Source organism: Chlorocebus sabaeus, chromosome 9, assembly GCF_047675955.1.
Source record: "Chlorocebus sabaeus isolate Y175 chromosome 9, mChlSab1.0.hap1, whole genome shotgun sequence".
NCBI classification, from domain to species: domain Eukaryota; kingdom Metazoa; phylum Chordata; class Mammalia; order Primates; family Cercopithecidae; genus Chlorocebus; species Chlorocebus sabaeus.
In genome coordinates, this window is record NC_132912.1 from 19,493,289 (window position 1) to 19,513,904 (window position 20,616).

Here is a 20,616-nt window from a genome sequence, read left to right on the forward strand (position 1 = left end):
TGTAAATGTTAACTAGACCGGTATGCTTCGTCATGGGTTCATATATTCCATATATTTACTTTGTGTTTTATCAGTAACTGGAAAAGGGGTGGTATACTTCCAACTAACCTTGCAGATTTGCTTATTTCTCCTTTTGATTCTGTCAGTGTTTGTTTGTTGTAATTACATGGATAAACACTGAATTTTTTTTTTTTTTTTTGAAGACAGAGTGTTGCTCTGTCACCCAGGCTGGAGTGAAGTGGCACAATCTTGGCGCACTGCAGCCTCTGCCTCCCAGGTTCCAGTGATTCTCCTGCCTCAGTCTCCCAAGTAGCTGGGATTACAGGCATGCACCACCACACCTGGGTAATTTTTGTATTTTTAGTAGAGGTGGTGTTTCACCATGTTGGCCAGGCTGGTCTTGATCTCCTGACCTCAGGTGATCCACCCGCCTTGGCCTCCCGAAGTGCTAGGATTACAGGTGTGAGCCACTGTGCCTGGCCTTTTTTTTTTTTTTTTTTTTTAATCGAACGACCCTTTATTACTTCTAAATGGTCCTCTTTGTTCTTGGAAGTATTCCATACCATGAGTTCTACTCATTCTGTCTATTCTGGTGGAATTCCAGCACCTATTGGCCCTAAGTAATTTGTATGAATTATTCCCTTCAGCTGTTCAGTAGCTCTTTTGTTTCATTTTTGCTTACTTTTTATCTATTTTAAAAGTGTTTGGAATTTTACTTTACACACTTTTTCTCTCTTAAATAAAATCCCAATTTACTCTTTCTCTTAAATCCCAATTTTCTCTTCCTCTGACACTTCTATGTAGTCTTTACCGTAGAATTGTAATGTCCATACATAATATTATAAGGTTTAAAGTAATTTAATATATTAACTAATTTAATATATTAAATTTTAATATATAAAGTAATTTAATATATAATAATTTAATATTCCTTTTGAATATTATATAGAATTTAAAACTGTTTTAATCATTTCCTCTCTATCCATTTACATGTAGTTAGTTGTTTTGCCACATTTTGATACGTTACATCAAAATTTGGCATTATTGTTATCGATATTTACATCAAGTGTACTGCTTTCTTTACTAGAAATTTTTTGTAACATCTTCGGTTTTTCTTCTAGGATCATTTGACTTCTTTCTAAAGAGCATTCCTTAGCAATTTCTTAATAGAGTCTTTTGGTGGCAACGTCTTTGACAAGATCTGCTGAAGGCACGTTAGCCAAATGCCGTACCTCTAAATAGCTCTCCTTACAGATACATCGTATGTTTCATTCTCTATTATTTTCATTATAACCTCATTGAAAAATGGGTTATGGCCAGGTGCAGTGGCTCATGCCTGTAATCCCAACGTAACAGGAGGCCAGGGTGAGTGGATCCCTTGAGGTCAGGAGTTTGAGACCAGCCTGGCCTCCATGGTGAAACTCTATCTCTACTAAAAATATAAAAAAAATTGCCAGGCCTGGTGCCAGGCACCTGTAATCGCAGCTACTTGGGAGGCTGAGGCAGGAGAATCACTTGAACCTGGGAGGTGGAGGTTGTAGTGAGCTGAGATTACGCCACTGCACTCCAGCCTGGGTGACAGAGTGAGACTCCGTCTCAAAAATATAAAATAAAATAAAAATGATTATCATTAATATTATGGAACAAAAAACAACACAAGAGTTCAGGGAAGAAATGACATTTCCAACTGAGTAAAATTTTAACAGATTTTGTGGGATGTATTAAAACATTATTTTTGACCACTGCTACTACGAAATTTGTATGTGTATATATTCAGGTGTGTATATTTGAGAAATAGCTTATAGATAATTGAACTTCGAAACACTACTCCAGTCTCTGTCCTTAATGTCAAAAATATGTCTGTTCTCTTAAATACTGCCTGGCTTTAACAATTACAGATTGTTTTAATAATTTAAGAGTCTCAGATTTCATTGTGCTAAGAAATTCCAAAACTCTAGATCATCCTCACAGTATGTTGTTTTGATGTCTTTTCCTGAATACCTGTAAAAATAAATGGAAGTTTGACATTCACAACAGGCCTGATCTACTTGTAGTGTAGTGTGATGCATGCGATGACATCTGATATTATTTGATAGATTGAAGCATGTGTGTGTGTGTGTGTGTGTGTGTGTGTGTCTTAGAGAAATGGAGAGAAATGGACATAGTAAAAGGAACATTGGCATAAAAGTTAGAATATCTGAATGGTTTTATTCTTTGCTTATCTACTATTATGTGATCACAAACTAGAAGGCATAGTTGTGTCTCTTAATTTTAGTAACTCTGATTTTTATAATAGAAGTTTTTTTCTTTTTTTGGTCATGTTTGAGTTTATGTAACATACAACTGCAGAAGTAAATACCTGGGATTTACACCTGCTGTTTAATTCAGATAAAGGTCTTGATCTGGACTTTCTTCTTTTTGTCCTTTGTTATTTCTGTTAATTTTCCTGGTCTGCTCCGGGAGTCATTATAAATATAGGGAACCCTCAACTTCCACTGACCAGAAGACTCACTGAGTAGGAGCTGTTAGTACCCTAGAATATTTAGCAACATAGATACTTGTGTGACCAAATTATTTCAGGTAGAAGATTTTCATCCCATACCACTCCTGCTACTCAGTGTTTCTGCAAATGTTAAAAGGATATATACTCTTTCTTTAGTAATTAGATTCTTACACCAAACTTCTTTATATGACCTACTACAAGTTATTAAATGTTTTATGCAAATTATTAATATCAGGAATGAAGTAGGGAACACCACTACAGATACCATGGACATTAAAAGGATAATAAAAGAATTCTATGAACAACTGTATGTTCACAATTTGCTAATCTAGATGAAATGTTTGTTATATAGGTAACTTGCATGTCATGGGAGTTTGGTGTACTGATTATTTTGTCACCCAGATAATCAACATAGTACCTGATAGGTCGCTTTTTGATTTGCAGACTCCTCCCATCCTCCACCCTCAAGCCCTGGTGTCTGTTGTTCCTTTCTTAGTGTCGCTGTGTCCTCAAAGTTTAGCTCCCATTGATAAATGAGAACATACAGTGTTGACTTTCTGTTCCTGTGTTATTTTACTTAGGATAATGGCCTCCAGCTCCATTCTTGTTACTGCAAAGGATATAATCTCATTCTATTTTGTGGCTTCATAGTATTCCATGGTGAATATATACCACATTTTCCTTATCCAGTCTAATGTTGATGGGCATTTAGGTCATTCTATGTCTTAGTTATTCTGGATAGTGCTGTGATGATGATGCATGTGCATATTTCTTTATGGTAGAATGATTTATATTCTTTTGATAACTTTTTGATAATGAATATGAACTGAGAGTTACTAAACATATACTTCAGGTGGTTCATGCTGCTTAGTCTATTACATGTTAACTAATTTTAATCCTTGTAACTCTGAAAGGTAGACAAGTGTTATTATTATTTTCATTAATTAGGTAAGTCGTATTTACATGTGATGATCAAAATATCTCTTCCAATAACAAAAACTTTATGGGTTGACTATTTTAAGTCTATTTCTTATTTAGGATTAAATAGATACTAGATGCTAAGCCGTGGATGTGCAGCAATATGGAAACAGTACATTCTCTAGGACTTTGAGAGAGGCACACAATTTAAGGAAGGAATTAAACTATGATAAGTGCTGTGATATGGGAAGTGTGAGGTGTTATGGAAATGTGTAGCATTTCGGTTAATAGAACCTAACTTAGACCGAATGGTAAAGAAAGGGAACCCTAAGAATAAAGACTTAAAGTCTGAATGATAATTCTGGTATTGGAAGATAAGTATTCCAGGTAAGAGAGAGCATGGTGTGAGATGATATTGTGGTTTGCATTTGCATTCCCCTGATGATTCGTGATGTTGAGCATCTTTTCATATATACATTGTCCACTTGTATGTCTTCTTTGGAGAAATGTCTTTTGCCAATTTTTAAATCAGGTTATCTGGGATTTTGTACTATAGAGTTGTAAGAGTTTATATATATATATAAAAATATATATGTATTATATATAAATATATACTATATAATATAAATATGTAATATAATATGTATTATATATGGTAGATATATTTACTATATATTATCTATATAGCATATATAAAATAGTATATACTATATTTTATATGAATTATTCCCTCAGCTTTTCGGTATTATATATAATATTCATATATATAGTATATAATATGTAAATATTATATAGGATATATACCATATAATATATAATATATAGTGTATATATAGTATATAGTATATGTAGTATACTAGATAAATCGTATTTACATGTGATGATCAAAATATCTCTTCCAAAAACAAAAACTTTATGGGCTGACTATTTTAAGTCTATTTCTTATTTAGGATTAAATAGATACTAGATGCTAAGTATATATATACTATATATACTAATACATGGTATATATATTATATATAAAATATATATGTATAATATATATTATATATAAAATATATATGTATAATATATATTATATATAAAATATATATGTATAATATATATTATATGCTATATATAAGAGAATATATAATATATAGTATATTTACATATAGTACATATACTATATAGTATATATAAATATATATATTTTATATATAAATATTTATATATAGTACATATACTATATAGTGTGTATATATACTACGTAGTATATTTATATATAGTATATATAAATATTTTTATATTTTCAATATAAAATATATTTTAAATATAATTATATAATATATAATATACAACGTGTAACATTAATATTAATTAGATATTATATATTGTTTTATATATTATATGGTATATACATAAAATACTATATATACCATATATACACAAACTCAGTATAATATATATAGTATATAGTATATAATATATAATACATAATTATATATTAATAATGTTACATGTTGTATATTATATATTGTATAATAATTATATATTATATTTTACATTTAAATATATCATATTTTATATATATTTATATTTATAAATATATATTATAAATGAAACTATAAATAAAATATTTATAAATATATAAATATATAATATATTATATATACTATATAGTATATAATATATAATTATATGTTAATGTTACATATTATATATTATATTATATAATCATATATAATTATATATTATATATTTTACATTTAAATATATATATAAATTACATATAACATATCCTATATAGTATATATACTATATAATAATGCATAATTATATATTAATATTGCTACATATTATATATTATATATTATATTATATGATATAATATATCATATTATATATTATATAATATATTATATATTATGTATTATATAATATATATCATAATAATTATATATAATTATATATTATATATTTTACATTTAAATATTGTTTATAACTTCTATATAATATATTAATTATATATTGTATAATTATATGTCATTTCATGATATATAGTACATATAGTATATTATATATTATATGTAGTATATATTATATATTGCATATATAATATTATTCTTTTTATATTTTAATGCTTCCCTTTTTTCTTTTCTTGCCTAATTGCTCAGACTAGTACTACTGGTCCTATTTTGAATAGAAGTGCCAAGACTGGGCATTAATTCTTTACTCCTTATGCTGGAGAAAGAACTGAAAAATTTTCGCTGTTGAGTGTAATGTTGTGTTTGAGTTTTTTATATATGACCTTTATTATGTTGATGAAAATTCCTTCTATATATAATTTAAGAGATTTTATTATGAAATGGTGTTGAATTTCGTCAAATGCTTTTTCTGCATCTATTTAAATGATCATAAGATTTTTATTCTTCATTCTGTTAATGTGGAGTATCACATTATTAATTTCCTGATGTTAAACTGTTCTTGCATGTAAGATGTAATCTTACATGGTAATGATGCATGATCCTCTTAAAGTGCTGTTGAATTTGGTTTGCTAATATTTGGTTGAGGATTTTTGCATCCATATTTATTAGGGATATTGGCTGTAGTTTTCTTCTTTTGTAGTGTTTTTGCATGGCTTTGGTATTGAGGTAATGCTGGATTAATAAAATGAATTACAAAATGTTCACTTCTCTTCAATTTTTTGGAAGAGTTTGAGAAGGATTAATGGTAATTCTTCTCTGAATATTTAGTAGAATTCACCCTTGAAACCATCTGGTTCTGGACTTTATTGGGAGGATTGTTACCATTTCAATCTCATTACTCATTATTAGTCTGTTCAGATTTTCTGTTTCTTATGATTCAGTCTTAGTAGGCTGTAGGAATCTCTAGGAATGTATCCATTTATCCACGTTATTCGATTTTTGGTGTATAATTGTTCATAGTAGTCTCAGTGATCCTTTATGTTTATATGACATCAGTTGTAATAACTCCTCCTTTAATTTCTAAGTTTATTTATCTGAGGCTTCTCCTTTTTTCTTTGTTCGTCTAGCTAAGTGTTTGTCAGTTTTGTTTATCTTTTCAAAAAATGAACTATGTATTTTATTGACTTTTCTATGGTTTATTCTCTATATTATTTATTTATGTTCTAATCTTTGTAATTATTTTTATTCTGCTAACTTTGGGCTTAGTTCTTTTTCTTCTAGTTTTCTGGCAAATATAGTTAGGATATTTATTTAAGGTATTTCTTTTTTAATGTAGGTATGTATCACTGTATACTTCCCGCTTAGTACTGCTTTTGCTGCATCTCACAAGTTTTGCTATGTTGTGTTTTCATTTCATAAAATGTTCATAATTAACCTAACCAAAAAAATTTTGTCAGAGATGGAGTCCATGGTTGAAACTTATTTTCATTGGCTTTGTAATGGAAAGTTCACCTAATTAGGCAAGCTCAAACAGTTCAGGAATAGCGTAGTATACAAAATTGCCATAAGCCTTCATAACACCAGTTTCCTCTCCAGTGGCTTCAATGTGGCATTCCATTCATCTTCATTTTCTACTCTCTTCCCTCTTGACCATCTATTGTCTAAAATGTGAGCCTTATCCATGAGGTACATGCTTCTATATGAGGTTTTATCACCAGCCATTTCCAGATGCCAGAAAAACCTTATAATAAATACTGAACTTCATTCCCTACCTCTGACCCACATCAACCCTCATCTACCAGGTAACTGGCCTCCAGAGGTTCAGGCGGGGAGGCTACCACCATTACAGTAAAGCAAGGAGTGATGTTATCAGATCCTCTACCTGGAAGAAGGGGAAGACAAGAAGAAAGAAAATGTCAGATCCTGTAGAGTCAGAGAAAAAAATGTGAAGCTGATATCCCAAGTTGGATTTCTAAACAACTTTTTCTATTGAAATATTGTTACCCATGACAGTTAAATTCTATTGTAATATTGGAGTAGTATAATAATAATACCTTCAGTATACATTCTAAACAACCTTATTCCGAAGCACTTTTATTTCACTCATTCATTTATTTGACTAATATTTACTAATCACATACTAAGAGCCATGCACTGTTCTAGGCAACAGTGATATATATATATACACATATACATATACACACACAATACTGTCTTAAATTAGCTTAACTTCTCTAGGATTTTGCTCTTTTTATCTCTTTTGAGATAAGGAAACTAAAGTTTATCAAATATTGGTATGATCCAAGTCACATTACTAATAAATATCAGCACTAGAGGTCAAACTCAGGTCTTCAAAGGCATTGCTTTTTCTCATGTTTTATGCACAAATCTCTATGGTTGACATTGCGTTGCAGAAAAATTGCTTCTAAAACTCCAAATTATAGACAAATAAATATGCATTTTAGAGAAAAATCTGTTGTTGTGTCAGTTATTAGTTATATATTTGCAGTCGTGCTTCTAAGGAGGTGTCTTACATATCGTGGCTTCTGAAAAATATTGGAGTGAATGGATGCTAATGGAATGTATTTCCAAATGCCACATAATACGTGACCTCTTAGTTCCTTAAAGATTTTATTTCCAGATGAAAAAATAGAAAGCTTCACATTGGCTCTCAGATAGAATTTACATCCTTGAACACAGTTTACAAGGAATGCTGCATTTGGGGAGACGGAGGGGTACTTTCCTAGATCAATAAAGTGATGCTTTTTTTTTTTTTAGCATTTGTAAATAATCATAGTCATGAATAAGCTTCTATAGTTAGAGCTCTGGAGCAGAGTGGGAGAGAGAGAGAGATGGGGTTCAGGTACCTCAAATTCCTGAGAACAGTATGTTCCTTTATAGATTAAAATGAATCCACTCTTACTGCTTTTTGACCTCACTGAATGTGTTAGGAGTGTTCGCTCATTCTTGTTTTGTTTTGTTTTTTGTTTTAGGTTTCTGCCCACTTGGCTATTGGGAATGTCAGAATGGAAAATGCTATAGGCTGGAACAAAGCTGTAACTTCGTAGATGACTGTGGAGATAATACTGATGAAAATGAGTGTGGTAGCTCCTGCACTTTTGAAAAAGGCTGGTGTGGCTGGCACAACTCCCTGGCTGACAACTTTGATTGGGTTTTAGGGGTTGGTTCTCATCAAAGCTTAAGACCTCCCAAAGACCACACACTTGGAAATGAAAATGGTAGGTTATTAGATTGTCGTAATTGCTTTCACATGATATTCGCAACGTACATTAAAATGTCTTTTCCAACAGCACCTGGGGAGCTCTGGAGAGTCCACCACGATGATATTGCAAGGCGATCAAGCGTGTAGTGAGTGTATGTTTTTTCTTAGGACTGCAGTAAGAAAGGGCCACAGAGTGGATGGCTTAGACAACGGACATTTATTGTCTCAAATTCTGCAGGCTGGAAGTCCAAGATCAAGATATTGGGAATGGTGGTTCCTTGTGAGGGTTGTGAGGGAGAATTATCTCTTCCATGTACACTCCTAGATTCTGGTAGTTTCATTAGTTCCTTGGCTTGTGAATGGTGGTTTTCCCTAAGTCTTCACATCATCTTCTCTGTGAGCATGTCTGATTCTTACTCCAAATTCCCTGTTTTATTAGGACCCAGTCATATTGGATAAGTTTCCATCCTAATAGCCTCATTGTAACCTAATCATCAGCAGAAACCCTATTTCCAAATAAGGTCACATTCGTAAGAACTGGGGGTTAGAACGTTGACATATTTTTGGGAAGGGGGGAACACAATTCAAACCATAATGGTTTTTAGCCAGAATCCAGTATTAATCATTAATTCAGTCATTGAAGTTAGATGAGAATGTATGCTGCCATCAAACATCTTTCCTAAATGGCATACACTTGTAATCAATAACCCTGAATTCTGCCACTCATATGATCATCAGCAAGTCATGTAACTTTTCAGATTCTCAGATTCCTCATCTGTCATTTTGAGATAGTAAAATTCGACCTGTGTGCCTCACAGAGATGGTGGAGATGATGTATAGGAAGGGATAAGAGTTTGAAACCTATAGAGATGGCATGAAAATTTAACTGTAAAACCACATATGTTAAGGGTATTGGGCATGGCTCATTTTTGTAGTGAGTAGCTGAGATCAAGTCTCAGCCTCCTTGGTGAAGGAATAAAGGACAGTAGCAGAATGAAGAAGGGACCCTGAATCCCTGGATGCTATGTAATATGCAAAGAAGTCTAAATATTGAAATTCCATAGGCCTATTGGAAAAAAAAAAACTGACCAAGCCACAGAGAGCAAGACCAAAGTCTCATTCAAACACTCAGCTCTCCATACATGAAATGTTTTGGATATGTCAATGCGCAAGAACAAAACTCAATACCTTTCTTCCCATGTTACTTACTAAAATTCTCAGTATTTACACACTCAACAGATGACTGAATTTTTAAAAGCACATTTTATCACTCTTTTCTTTTAGATTTCATAGGTAGTCTTTACATTATTTTACAATCACTTGATAGTTGGGAAATCAATAAAATAATTTTTGTAACTATCTTGTTGATTCAATGGCGTAAATATCCCATCAGATCAGTTGGTCTGCATACTGTGAAGCATGTGCTAAAAGCACAGACAGTTGGAAATTGTTCTGTCAGCAAGCTAGAGGCAAGGCTATTCGATTTTCTTTCTGTTCCAGATGAAAATACTTTTGACAGCTCAGATCATATGAATTGTAATTAAAGACCGTAACTATGATGAAAATGTAAAAATAATCCCATCATTGTTATTTTGGTCTTTTCTGAATTCTGTCCTTCTTCCTAGGGCACTTCATGTATCTGGAGACCACTGCAGTGGGCCTTCGGGGTGACAAAGCACACATCAGGAGTACCATGTGGCGGGAATCCAGTGCAGCCTGCACCATGAGCTTCTGGTATTTCATATCTGCAAAGGCCACAGGATCCATTGAGATTCTCGTCAAGGTAGGAACATGGCCTGTGATGCCTCTGAGCTTATTGTGTTCTGTTTTAGAGACAGGGTCTTGCTCTGTCACCCAGGCTGCAGTGCAGTGGTGCAGTCATGGCTCACTGCAGCCTCCAACTCCTGGATTCAAGCGATCCTCCTGCCTCCGACTCCCTAATAGCTGGGACTACAGGCACACACCACCATGCCTGGCTAGGGACTACAGGCACGCACCACCATGCCTGGCTAATTTTATATTCTTTGTAGAGATCAGGTCTCACTATGTTGTCCAGGCTTGTCTCAATTCCTGGGCTCAAGCAATCCTGCCACTTCAACCTCTTGAAGTTCTGGGACTACATGCATGAGCCACCACACCTGGCCCCCTCTCTCTAGGTATCATGTGGCCTGAGGGAGTTGACTTGGCTAGAGAAGGCCCCCTGTTTTTCAAAGGTGCCATTTCTTGTGGCTGAGATGATCTATGGGGTTTGGTAAGCTGGTGCATGAGAACCAGCTTTGAGTTCGACATCATATCCTGTGATGATGACTGAATCCTAGAGACTCCTTATATAATAATAATTAAGACACGTACATTTCTTCTTCCTATTTTGTTGTTTCCTTCCCTATCCTTTCCAATAAAAGAAAATAGATTATTTGTATATCTGAAAGAAGAGCGACTATCCATTTTTCCTCACATATGAGCAATCATTAAGGGAACTAATAATAGACATTCTGGTTCGAAGCACACTGTGCAAAGGGCTGAACTACTCAGGAGAATGATCAAGGTATGATTACACGGAACTGCTTATTAACTGTGACACGGTAATGCATTTTCTTCCTGAGTATTAATTGGATGTTTCTGCCAGAGCTTTAATTTAGTATAATAAAGTGACAGTGTTCAGGGAACAAAATAACATAGTAAATATTAATATTAATGAGACTTGGTCAAACACCTTTTCTCTTTACTGAGTTAAAACAGCAGCTGAAAGGAGATATATGTGTGCGTGCGCAGGTATGTGTGTATTTATTTGAAGAATCTAGGTGGAATTCCTAGAAAGCTTACTTTAAAGCATGCCGTGAAGACCATTGCTGTTTTTTTTTTTTTCCCTCCTCACACATGAGCTTTGGTTAAATGCCCTGGCACTGATAGAAAATGCCTGAGCTGAATACCAAAGAACTTTTACCTTTGAACAGTTTATGTCTGCAGAGTCTTATGTTTCATCGGAAACCAGAATCGACTTTATAACTTAGGACTCTTCGATAATGATGCAGAAAAGTCTGCCTAATAAAATACATGTTGCAAGAACCACAACAAATCATTCTTACATTTAAAGATGGAAATTTACAAAAATATAGCACTTATAAAGTTCTCGTAAGAGGACTTCACTGGCACTCTTGGAATGTGATACTTGATTCTATGGTGTGCACCATGTAAGAGATTTGGTACTGCTCTGTGGGCTTTGCTTTTATTATTTGCCTTAGTTGTATTTACATTTCAATTATGTTATACTGACAAGCTTTATATTTCTAGAAAGTATAATATTAAACCATTTTGTGATATTAGTCTTCCTTCCAAGGAATAGAATTCCTGTGGTTCCTCTAATTGATTCTTAGGGAAATTTCACAGCATTTTAAAAAGCCTATCTTCTTACTACACACACACACACACACACACACACACACACACACTTAAAAAGTATATGCCTATATTTAATTAGTCATGTTGATTGTGAAGAAATTTCTCATAATATAGTTGGATTTTATATTTATGAATATTAGGGCAATCATTTCATCTTGGTGATTAGTAAGATATGTGTTTCCAACCAGCATTACAAAGTAGTTATTTGGCTGTCTGTGTGGAATCACGCTGGATTTTACCTTGCTCATTCTTTTGAAAGCATCCTAGCTAGATGGTAAACCCAATAAAGGCAAGGATTCTGCCTCCGAATTATTTCTTTCTTTACTCTTCATCTTTTAAAATGTTCTAGTATACACATGCGCTCCCTCTGGCTTGGCCCTCCCTCTTTTCTTAGGTAGGCCCACTTCTGTGTTTTCTATCTTTTCCCTCCACACGGAGTCACACCCAATCAGGAAAACTCGGCCTTTTGCAGAACTTTCCTTGACCATATTTGCCTAGCCTCCCACAGTGGTTCCTTTTCTGAGTGTCTTGCAGCTCCAGAAAGATTCCTGCTAACTGGCTGTTCATTGGAAATTATTCTAGTTCAACAAACTGATTGTAAAGTCTTGAGAGCAAGGCACTGAAGTTGTAGGCGCCAAGTGTCCCTCTCAGATCTTCAGAAAAGGGTCTGCTGGTTGAAGCAAAAAAGTGGTGGCCTCCCAGAGGTTGTGGCTGAGCTGGAGCCAACCCTTATTTAGGACAACCCTTGTGAAGGGATGGCCATTGTGCCTTACATGCGTGACATTCAAGTCTAGCCTGAAGAAGAGTCTGCCATCTAAATCAGAAACATACATGGAATCAGACATAAAAGCATGTGCCATTGAACAATAATTTACTGGTAGCATCATTTATATGGGGTAATACTGGTTATAGATAACTACAACAATGCATTCATAAATATGTCATTTATAGAACACCATTACTTATGTTATTTCATGGAATTCTTAGCACACCCCTCTGAGTTAAATAATGGGAGCCTTATTTTACTAAAGGGGTAGGGGGGTCACAGAAATAACTTTACCACCCTATAGCTAAATACCCAGTCAGGGACAGAGTGGGAACGTGAATCCAAGTATGTCTATGTCCAGAACTCATTTGTTTACTCCCAACCTTGAGCCCCAAGTGTTCCACACTGACTTTAATATTGAAACGAAGATCCCCTTTTACCTAGATCTATACACATTGCATAGAATAATTTTTTAGGAAAAAAAAAAAACAGAATGAATCATGGTTCTTAGAATGGCCATATATGATTCTTAAATGACTCCTGTAATGAAAAAGTAAATTCAGAGAAACTTCAATAAAGCAAAGCTATTGCTTTTGAGAACATTTGGTAAAAAGCAGTACCATATTACCTATTACCTATTTCTGCGTTTTTTGCCTCTGGTTACATGAGAGTTACTTTTCATTAGAGAGATGCAACTGAAACAAATGTAATTTTTTTTGTCTTTAATCAAGCAATGGGTGAATAATAAGAGGATCAAAAAAATTGAGAAATTGATGTTAATTTTCTCTTCTTCTTGAAGTTTGCTTTAGTTATGAATGAGAAAAAAAAAATTACCCTTAAAAGGATGTAGTTAACTTTTTGGAAGGAATAACAATTTTTTTTTAAATTTATTTATTATTATTATACTTTAAGTTGTAGGGTACATGTGCATAACGTGCAGGTTTGTTACATATGTATACTTGTGCCATGTTGCTGTGCTGCACCCATCAACTCGTCATTTACATCAGGTATAACTCCCAGTGCAATCCCTCCCCCCTCCCCCCTCCCCATGATAGGCCCCGGTGTGTGATGTTCCCCTTCCCGAGTCCAAGTGATCTCATTGTTCAGTTCCCACCTACGAGTGAGAACATGCAGTGTTTGGTTTTCTGTTCTTGTGATAGTTTGCTAAGAATGATGGTGTCTAGCTGCATCCATGTCCCTACAAAGGACACAAACTCATCCTTTTTTATGGCTGCATAGTATTCCATGGTGTATATGTGCCACATTTTCTTAATCCAATCTGTCACTGATGGACATTTGGGTTGATTCCAAGTCTTTGCTATTGTGAATAGTGCTGCGATAAACATACGTGTGCATGTGTCTTTATAGCAGCATAATTTATAATCCTTTGGGTATATACCCAGTAATGGGATGGCTGGGTCATATGGTACATCTAGTTCTAGGTCCTTGAGGAATCGCCATACTGTTTTCCATAATGGTTGAACTAGTTTACAATCCCACCAGCAGTGTAAAAGTGTTCCTATTTCTCCACATCCTCTCCAGCACCTGTTGTTTCCTGACTTTTTAATGATTGCCATTCTAACTGGTGTGAGATGGTATCTCATTGTGGTTTTGATTTGCATTTCTCTGATGGCCAGTGATGATGAGCATTTTTTCATGTGTCTGTTGGCTGTATGAATGTCTTCTTTTGAGAAATATCTGTTCATATCCTTTGCCCACTTTTTGATGGGGTTGTTTGTTTTTTTCTTGTAAATTTGTTTGAGTTCTTTGTAGGTTCTGGATATTAGCCCTTTGTCAGATGAGTAGATTGCAAAAATTTTCTCCCATTCTGTAGGTTGCCTGTTCACTCTGATGGTAGTTTCTTTTGCTGTGCAGAAGCTCTTTAGTTTAATGAGATCCCGTTTGTCAATTTTGGCTTTTGCTGCTGTTGCTTTTGGTGTTTTAGACATGAAGTCTTTGCCCATGCCTATGTCCTGAATGGTACTACCTAGGTTTTCCTCTAGGATTTTTATGGTATTAGGTCTAACATTTAAGTCTCTAATCCATCTTGACTTAATTTTCGTATAAGGAGTAAGGAAAGGATCCAGTTTCAGCTTTCTACTTATGGCTAGCCAATTTTCCCAGCACCATTTATTAAATAGGGAATCCTTTCCCCATTTCTTGTTTCTCTCAGGTTTGTCAAAGATCAGATGGCTGTAGATGTGTGGTATTATTTCTGAGGACTCTGTTCTGTTCCTTTGGTCTATATCTCTGTTTTGGTACCAGTACCATGCTGTTTTGGTTACTGTAGCCTTGTAGTATAGTTTGAAGTCAGGTAGCGTGATGCCTCCAGCTTTGTTCTTTTGACTTAGGATTGTCTTGGAGATGCGGGCTCTTTTTTGGTTCCATATGAACTTTAAAGCATTTTTTTCCAATTCTGTGAAGAAGCTCATTGGTAGCTTGATGGGAATGGCATTGAATCTATAAATTACCTTGGGCAGTATGGCCATTTTCACGATATTGATTCTTCCTATCCATGAGCATGGTATGTTCTTCCATTTGTTTGTGTCCTCTTTTATTTCACTGAGCAGTGGTTTGTAGTTCTCCTTGAAGAGGTCCTTTACATCCCTTGTAAGTTGGATTCCTAGGTATTTTATTCTCTTTGAAGCAATTGTGAATGGAAGTTCATTCCTGATTTGGCTCTCTGTTTGTCTGTTACTGGTGTATAAGAATGCTTGTGATTTTTGCACATTAATTTTGTATCCTGAGACTTTGCTGAAGTTGCTGATCAGCTTAAGGAGATTTTGGGCTGAGACAATGGGGTTTTCTAAATATACAATCATGTCATCTGCAAACAGGGACAATTTGACTTCTTCTTTTCCTAACTGAATCCCCTTGATTTCTTTCTCTTGCCTGATTGCCCTAGCCAGAACTTCCAACACTATGTTGAATAGGAGTGGTGAGAGAGGGCATCCCTGTCTTGTGCCAGTTTTCAAAGGGAATTTTTCCAGTTTTTGCCCATTCAGTATGATATTGGCTGTGGGTTTGTCATAAATAGCTCTTATTATTTTGAGGTACGTTCCATCAATAGCGAACTTATTGAGCGTTTTTAGCATGAAGGGCTGTTGAATTTTGTCAAAAGCCTTTTCTGCATCTATTGAGATAATGATGTGGTTCTTGTCTTTGGTTCTGTTTATATGCTGGATTATGTTTATTGATTTGCGAATGTTGAACCAGCCTTGCATCCCAGGGATGAAGCCCACTTGATCATGGTGGATAAGCTTTTTGATGTGTTGCTGGATCCGGTTTGCCAGTATTTTATTGAGGATTTTTGCATCGATGTTCATCAGGGATATTGGTCTAAAATTCTCTTTTTTTGTTGTGTCTCTGCCATGCTTTGGTATCAGGATGATGTTGGCCTCATAAAATGAGTTAGGGAGGATTCCCTCTTTTTCTATTGATTGGAATAGTTTCAGAAGGAATGGTACCAGCTCCTCCTTGTACCTCTGGTAGAATTCAGCTGTGAATCCATCTGGTCCTGGACTTTTTTTCGTTGGTAGGCTATTAATTATTGCCTCAATTTCAGAGCCTGCTATTGGTCTACTCAGGGATTCAACTTCTTCCTGGTTTAGTCTTGGAAGAGTATAAGTGTCCAGGAAATTATCCATTTCTTCTAAATTTTCCAGTTTATTTGTTTAGAGGTGTTTATAGTATTCTCTGATGATAGTTTGTATTTCTGTGGGGTCGGTGGTGATATCCCCTTTATCATTTTTAATTGCATCGATTTGATTCTTCTCTCTTTTCTTCTTTATTAGTCTTGCTAGTGGTCTGTCAATTTTGTTGATCTTTTCAGAAAACCAACTCCTGGATTCATTGATTTTTTGGAGGGTTTTTTGTGTCTCTATCTCCTTCAGTTCTGCTCTGATCTTAGTTATTTCTTGCCTTCTGCTAGCTTTCGAATGTGTTTGCTCTTGCTTCTCTAGTTCTTTTAATTGCAATGGTAGAGTGTCAATTTTAGATCTTTCCTGCTTTCTCTTGTGGGCATTTAGTGCTATAAATTTCCCTCTACACACTGCTTTAAATGTGTCCCAGAGATTCTGGTATGTTGTATCTTTGTTCTCATTGGTTTCAAAGAACATCTTTATTTCTGCCTTCATTTCGTTATGTACCCAGTAGTCATTCAGGAGCAGGTTGTTCAGTTTCCATGTAGTTGAGCGGTTTTGATTGAGTTTCTTAGTCCTGAGTTCTAGTTTGATTGCACTGTGGTCTGAGAGACAGTTTGTTATAATTTCTATTCTTGTACATTTGCTGAGGAGTGCTTTACTTCCAATTACGTGGTCAATTTTGGAGTAAGTACGATGTGGTGCTGAGAAGAATGTATATTCTGTTGATTTGGGGTGGAGAGTTCTATAGATGTCTATTAGGTCTGCTTGCTGCAGAGATGAGTTCAATTCCTGGATATCCTTGTTAACTTTCTGTCTCGTTGATCTGTCTAATGTTGACAGTGGAGTGTTGAAGTCTCCCATTATTATTGTATGGGAGTCTAAGTCTCTTTGTAAGTCTCTAAGGACTTGCTTTATGAATCTGGGTGCTCCTGTATTGGGTGCATATATATTTAGGATAATTAGCTCTTCCTGTTGAATTGATCCCTTTACCATTATGTAATGGCCTTCTTTGTCTCTTTTGATCTTTGATGGTTTAAAGTCTGTTTTATCAGAGACTAGTATTGCAACCCCCGCTTTTTTTTGTTCTCCATTTGCTTGGTAAATCTTCCTCCATCCCTTTATTTTGAGCCTATGTATGTCTCTGCGTGTGAGATGGGTCTCCTGAATACAGCAGACTGATGGGTCTTGACTGTTTATCCAGCTTGCCAGTCTGTGTCTTTTAATTGGGGCATTTAGTCCATTTACATTTAAGGTTAAGATTGTTATGTGTGAACTTGATCCTGCCATGATGATATTAACTGGTTATTTTGCTCGTTAGTTGATGCAGTTTCTTCCTAGCCTTGATAGTCTTTACATTTTGGCATGTTTTTGCAATGGCTGGTACCGGTTGTTCCTTTCCATGTTTAGTGCTTCCTTCAGGGTCTCTTGTAAGGCAGGCCTAGTGGTGACAAAATCTCTAAGCATTTGCTTATCTGTAAAGGATTTTATTTCTCCTTCACTTATGAAACTTAGTTTGGCTGGATATAAAATTCTGGGTTTAAAATTCTTTTCTTTAAGAATGTTGAATATTGGCCCCCACTCTCTTCTGGCTTGAAGAGTTTCTGCCGAGAGATCTGCTGTTAGTCTGATGGGCTTCCCTTTGTGGGTAACCCGACCTTTCTCTCTGGCTGCCCTTAAGATTTTTTCCTTCATTTCAACTTTGGTGAATCTGGCAATTATGTGTCTTGGAGTTGCTCTTCTCGAGGAGTATCTTTGTGGCGTTCTCTGTATTTCCTGGATTTGAATGTTGGCCTGCCCTACTAGGTTGGGGAAGTTCTCCTGGATGATATCCTGAAGAGTGTTTTCCAACTTGGTTCCATTTTCCCCCTCACTTTCAGGCACCCCAATCAGACGTAGATTTGGTCTTTTTACATAATCCCATACTTCTTGCAGGCTTTGTTCATTCCTTTTTCTTCTTTTTTCTTTTGGTTTCTCTTCTCGCTTCATTTCATTCATTTGATCCTCAATCGCTGACATTCTTTCTTCCAGTTGATCGAGTCGGTTACTGAAGCTTGTGCATTTGTCACGTATTTCTCGTGTCATGGTTTTCGTCTCTTTCATTTCGTTTATGACCTTCTCTGCATTAATTACTCTAGCCATCAATTCTTCCACTTTTTTTTCAAGATTTTTAGTTTCTTTGAGCTGGGTATGTAATTCCTCCTTTAGCTCTGAGAAATTTGATGGACTGAAGCCGCCTTCTCTCATCTCGTTGAAGTCATTCTCCGTCCAGCTTTGATCCGTTGCTGGCGATGAGCTGCGCTCCTTTGCCGGGGGAGATGCGCTCTTATTTTTTGAATTTCCAGCTTTTCTGCCCTGCTTTTTCCCCATCTTTGTGGTTTTATCTGCCTCTGGTCTTTGATCTTTGATGATGGTGATGTACTGATGGGGTTTTGGTGTAGGTGTCCTTCCTGTTTGATAGTTTTCCTTCTAACAGTCAGGACCTTCAGCTGTAGGTCTGTTGGAGATTGCTTGAGGTCCACTCCAGACCCTGTCTGCCTAGGTATCAGCAGCAGAGGCTGCAGAAAATAGAATATTTCTGAAGAGCGAGTGTACCTGTCTGATTCTTGCTTTGGAAGCTTCCTGTCAGGGGTGTACTCCACCCTGTGGGTGTGGGGTGTCAGACTGCCCCTAGTGGGGGATGTCTCCCAGTTAGGCTACTCCGGGGTCAGGGACCCACTTGAGCAGGGAGTCTGTCCCTTCTCAGATCTCAACCTCCGTGTTGGGAGATCCACTGCTCTCTTCAAAGCTGTCAGACAGAGTCGTTTGCGTCTGCAGAGCTTTCTGTTGTTATTGTTTACTGTGCCCTGTCCCCAGAGGTGGAGTCTACAAAGAGACAGGCAGGTTTCCTTGAGCTGCTGTGAGCTCCACCCAGTTCGAGCTTCCCAGCGGCTTTGTTTACCTACTTAAGCCTCAGCAATGGCGGGCGCCCCTCCCCCAGCCTCGCTGCTGCCTTGCCGGTAGATCACAGACTGCTCACAGACTGCTGTGCTAGCAATGAGGGAGGCTCCCTGGGTGTGGGACCCTCCCGGCCAGGTGTGGGATATGATCTCCTGGTGTGCCTGTTTGCTTAAAGCACAGTATTGGGGTGGGAGTTACCCGATTTTCCAGGTGTTGTGTGTCTCAGTTCCCCTGGCTAGGAAAAGGGATTCCCTTCCCCCTTGCGCTTCCCAGGGGAGGCAATGCCTCGCCCTGCTTCAGCTCTCGCTGGTCGGGCTGCAGCAGCTGACCAGCACCAATCCTCCGGCACTCCCCAGTGAGATGGACCCAGTACCTCAGTTGAAAATGCAGAAATCACCGGTCTTCTGTGTCGCTCGCGCTGGGAGTTGGAGACTGGAGCTGTTCCTATTCGGCCATCTTGCTCCGCCCCCCAGGAATAACAATTTTTTAAATACAGTTTGTTTTGTATGAGATCAGAGAGTTTACCAGGTAGGATGATTGGCTCTCACTCTCTGCTTGAGCCAAGCCAAACACTGTGTGATGAGATTCAGCCTGTGGGAAGCAATGACAATCTCTGTTACTCCACTCCTTAATTTTATGGGTGAGTCAAGAGAGGCTCAGATGGGCTAGGTTATAAACTCAAGGTCACTAGTAAGTGGATCGACTATGACTTGAACTCAGGTATTCTGAAATTAAGTTTAGAAAGTCTGCATAATTGGTTTGGTTTATCTGTTTCTAAGGAAGAGATTTGGATGTTAATCTAAGTAAAAATAACTGGGCCCTATCTTATTCTGAATTTTGTAATAGTTCATTTTTAAAATTCCATCCTTATTATTGCTAACATTTCTCATTTTTCCTTTTTAACTCATTTATATTCAGTATTAAATTTCTTATTAAATTTAAATGCATTACCTTCCAGACCACGTAAGATTTAAAACAAAAAATAAAAGAAGTACTCAAGAGTAGAAAAGGGGTTTTACAAGATGAAAGTTAACTCATTTTGCAAATATATTTAATTTTACTCCCACTGTTTTACCTGTTGTCACTCGTTTCCTGATGGGGTTAAAGTTTTTTTTTTTTGTTTTTTTTTTTTTTTGTTTTTTGTTTTTGAGACAGAGTCTCGCTCTGTCACCCAGGCTGGAGTGCAGTGGTGGCGCGATCTCGGCTCACTGCAAGCTCTGCCTCCCGGGTTCGTGCCATTCTCCTGCCTCAGCCTTCCGAGTAGCTGGGACTACAGGCGCCCACGACCACTCCTGGATAATTTTTTTTTTTTTTTTTTT

At 36.2% G+C, this 20,616-nt stretch overlaps 1 protein-coding gene across 1 annotated transcript in view; it reads left to right on the forward strand.

The window, feature by feature from the left end:
• MALRD1 (MAM and LDL receptor class A domain containing 1) overlaps positions 1-20,616 on the forward strand; it is a 687,535-nt gene that overhangs the window by 338,397 nt on the left and 328,522 nt on the right. The window contains exons 27-28 of the mRNA XM_008002435.3: positions 8,322-8,567; positions 10,177-10,334. Of these exons, the coding sequence (XP_008000626.3) occupies positions 8,322-8,567; positions 10,177-10,334 (404 nt within the window). The remainder of the gene's footprint in view (positions 1-8,321; positions 8,568-10,176; positions 10,335-20,616) is intronic.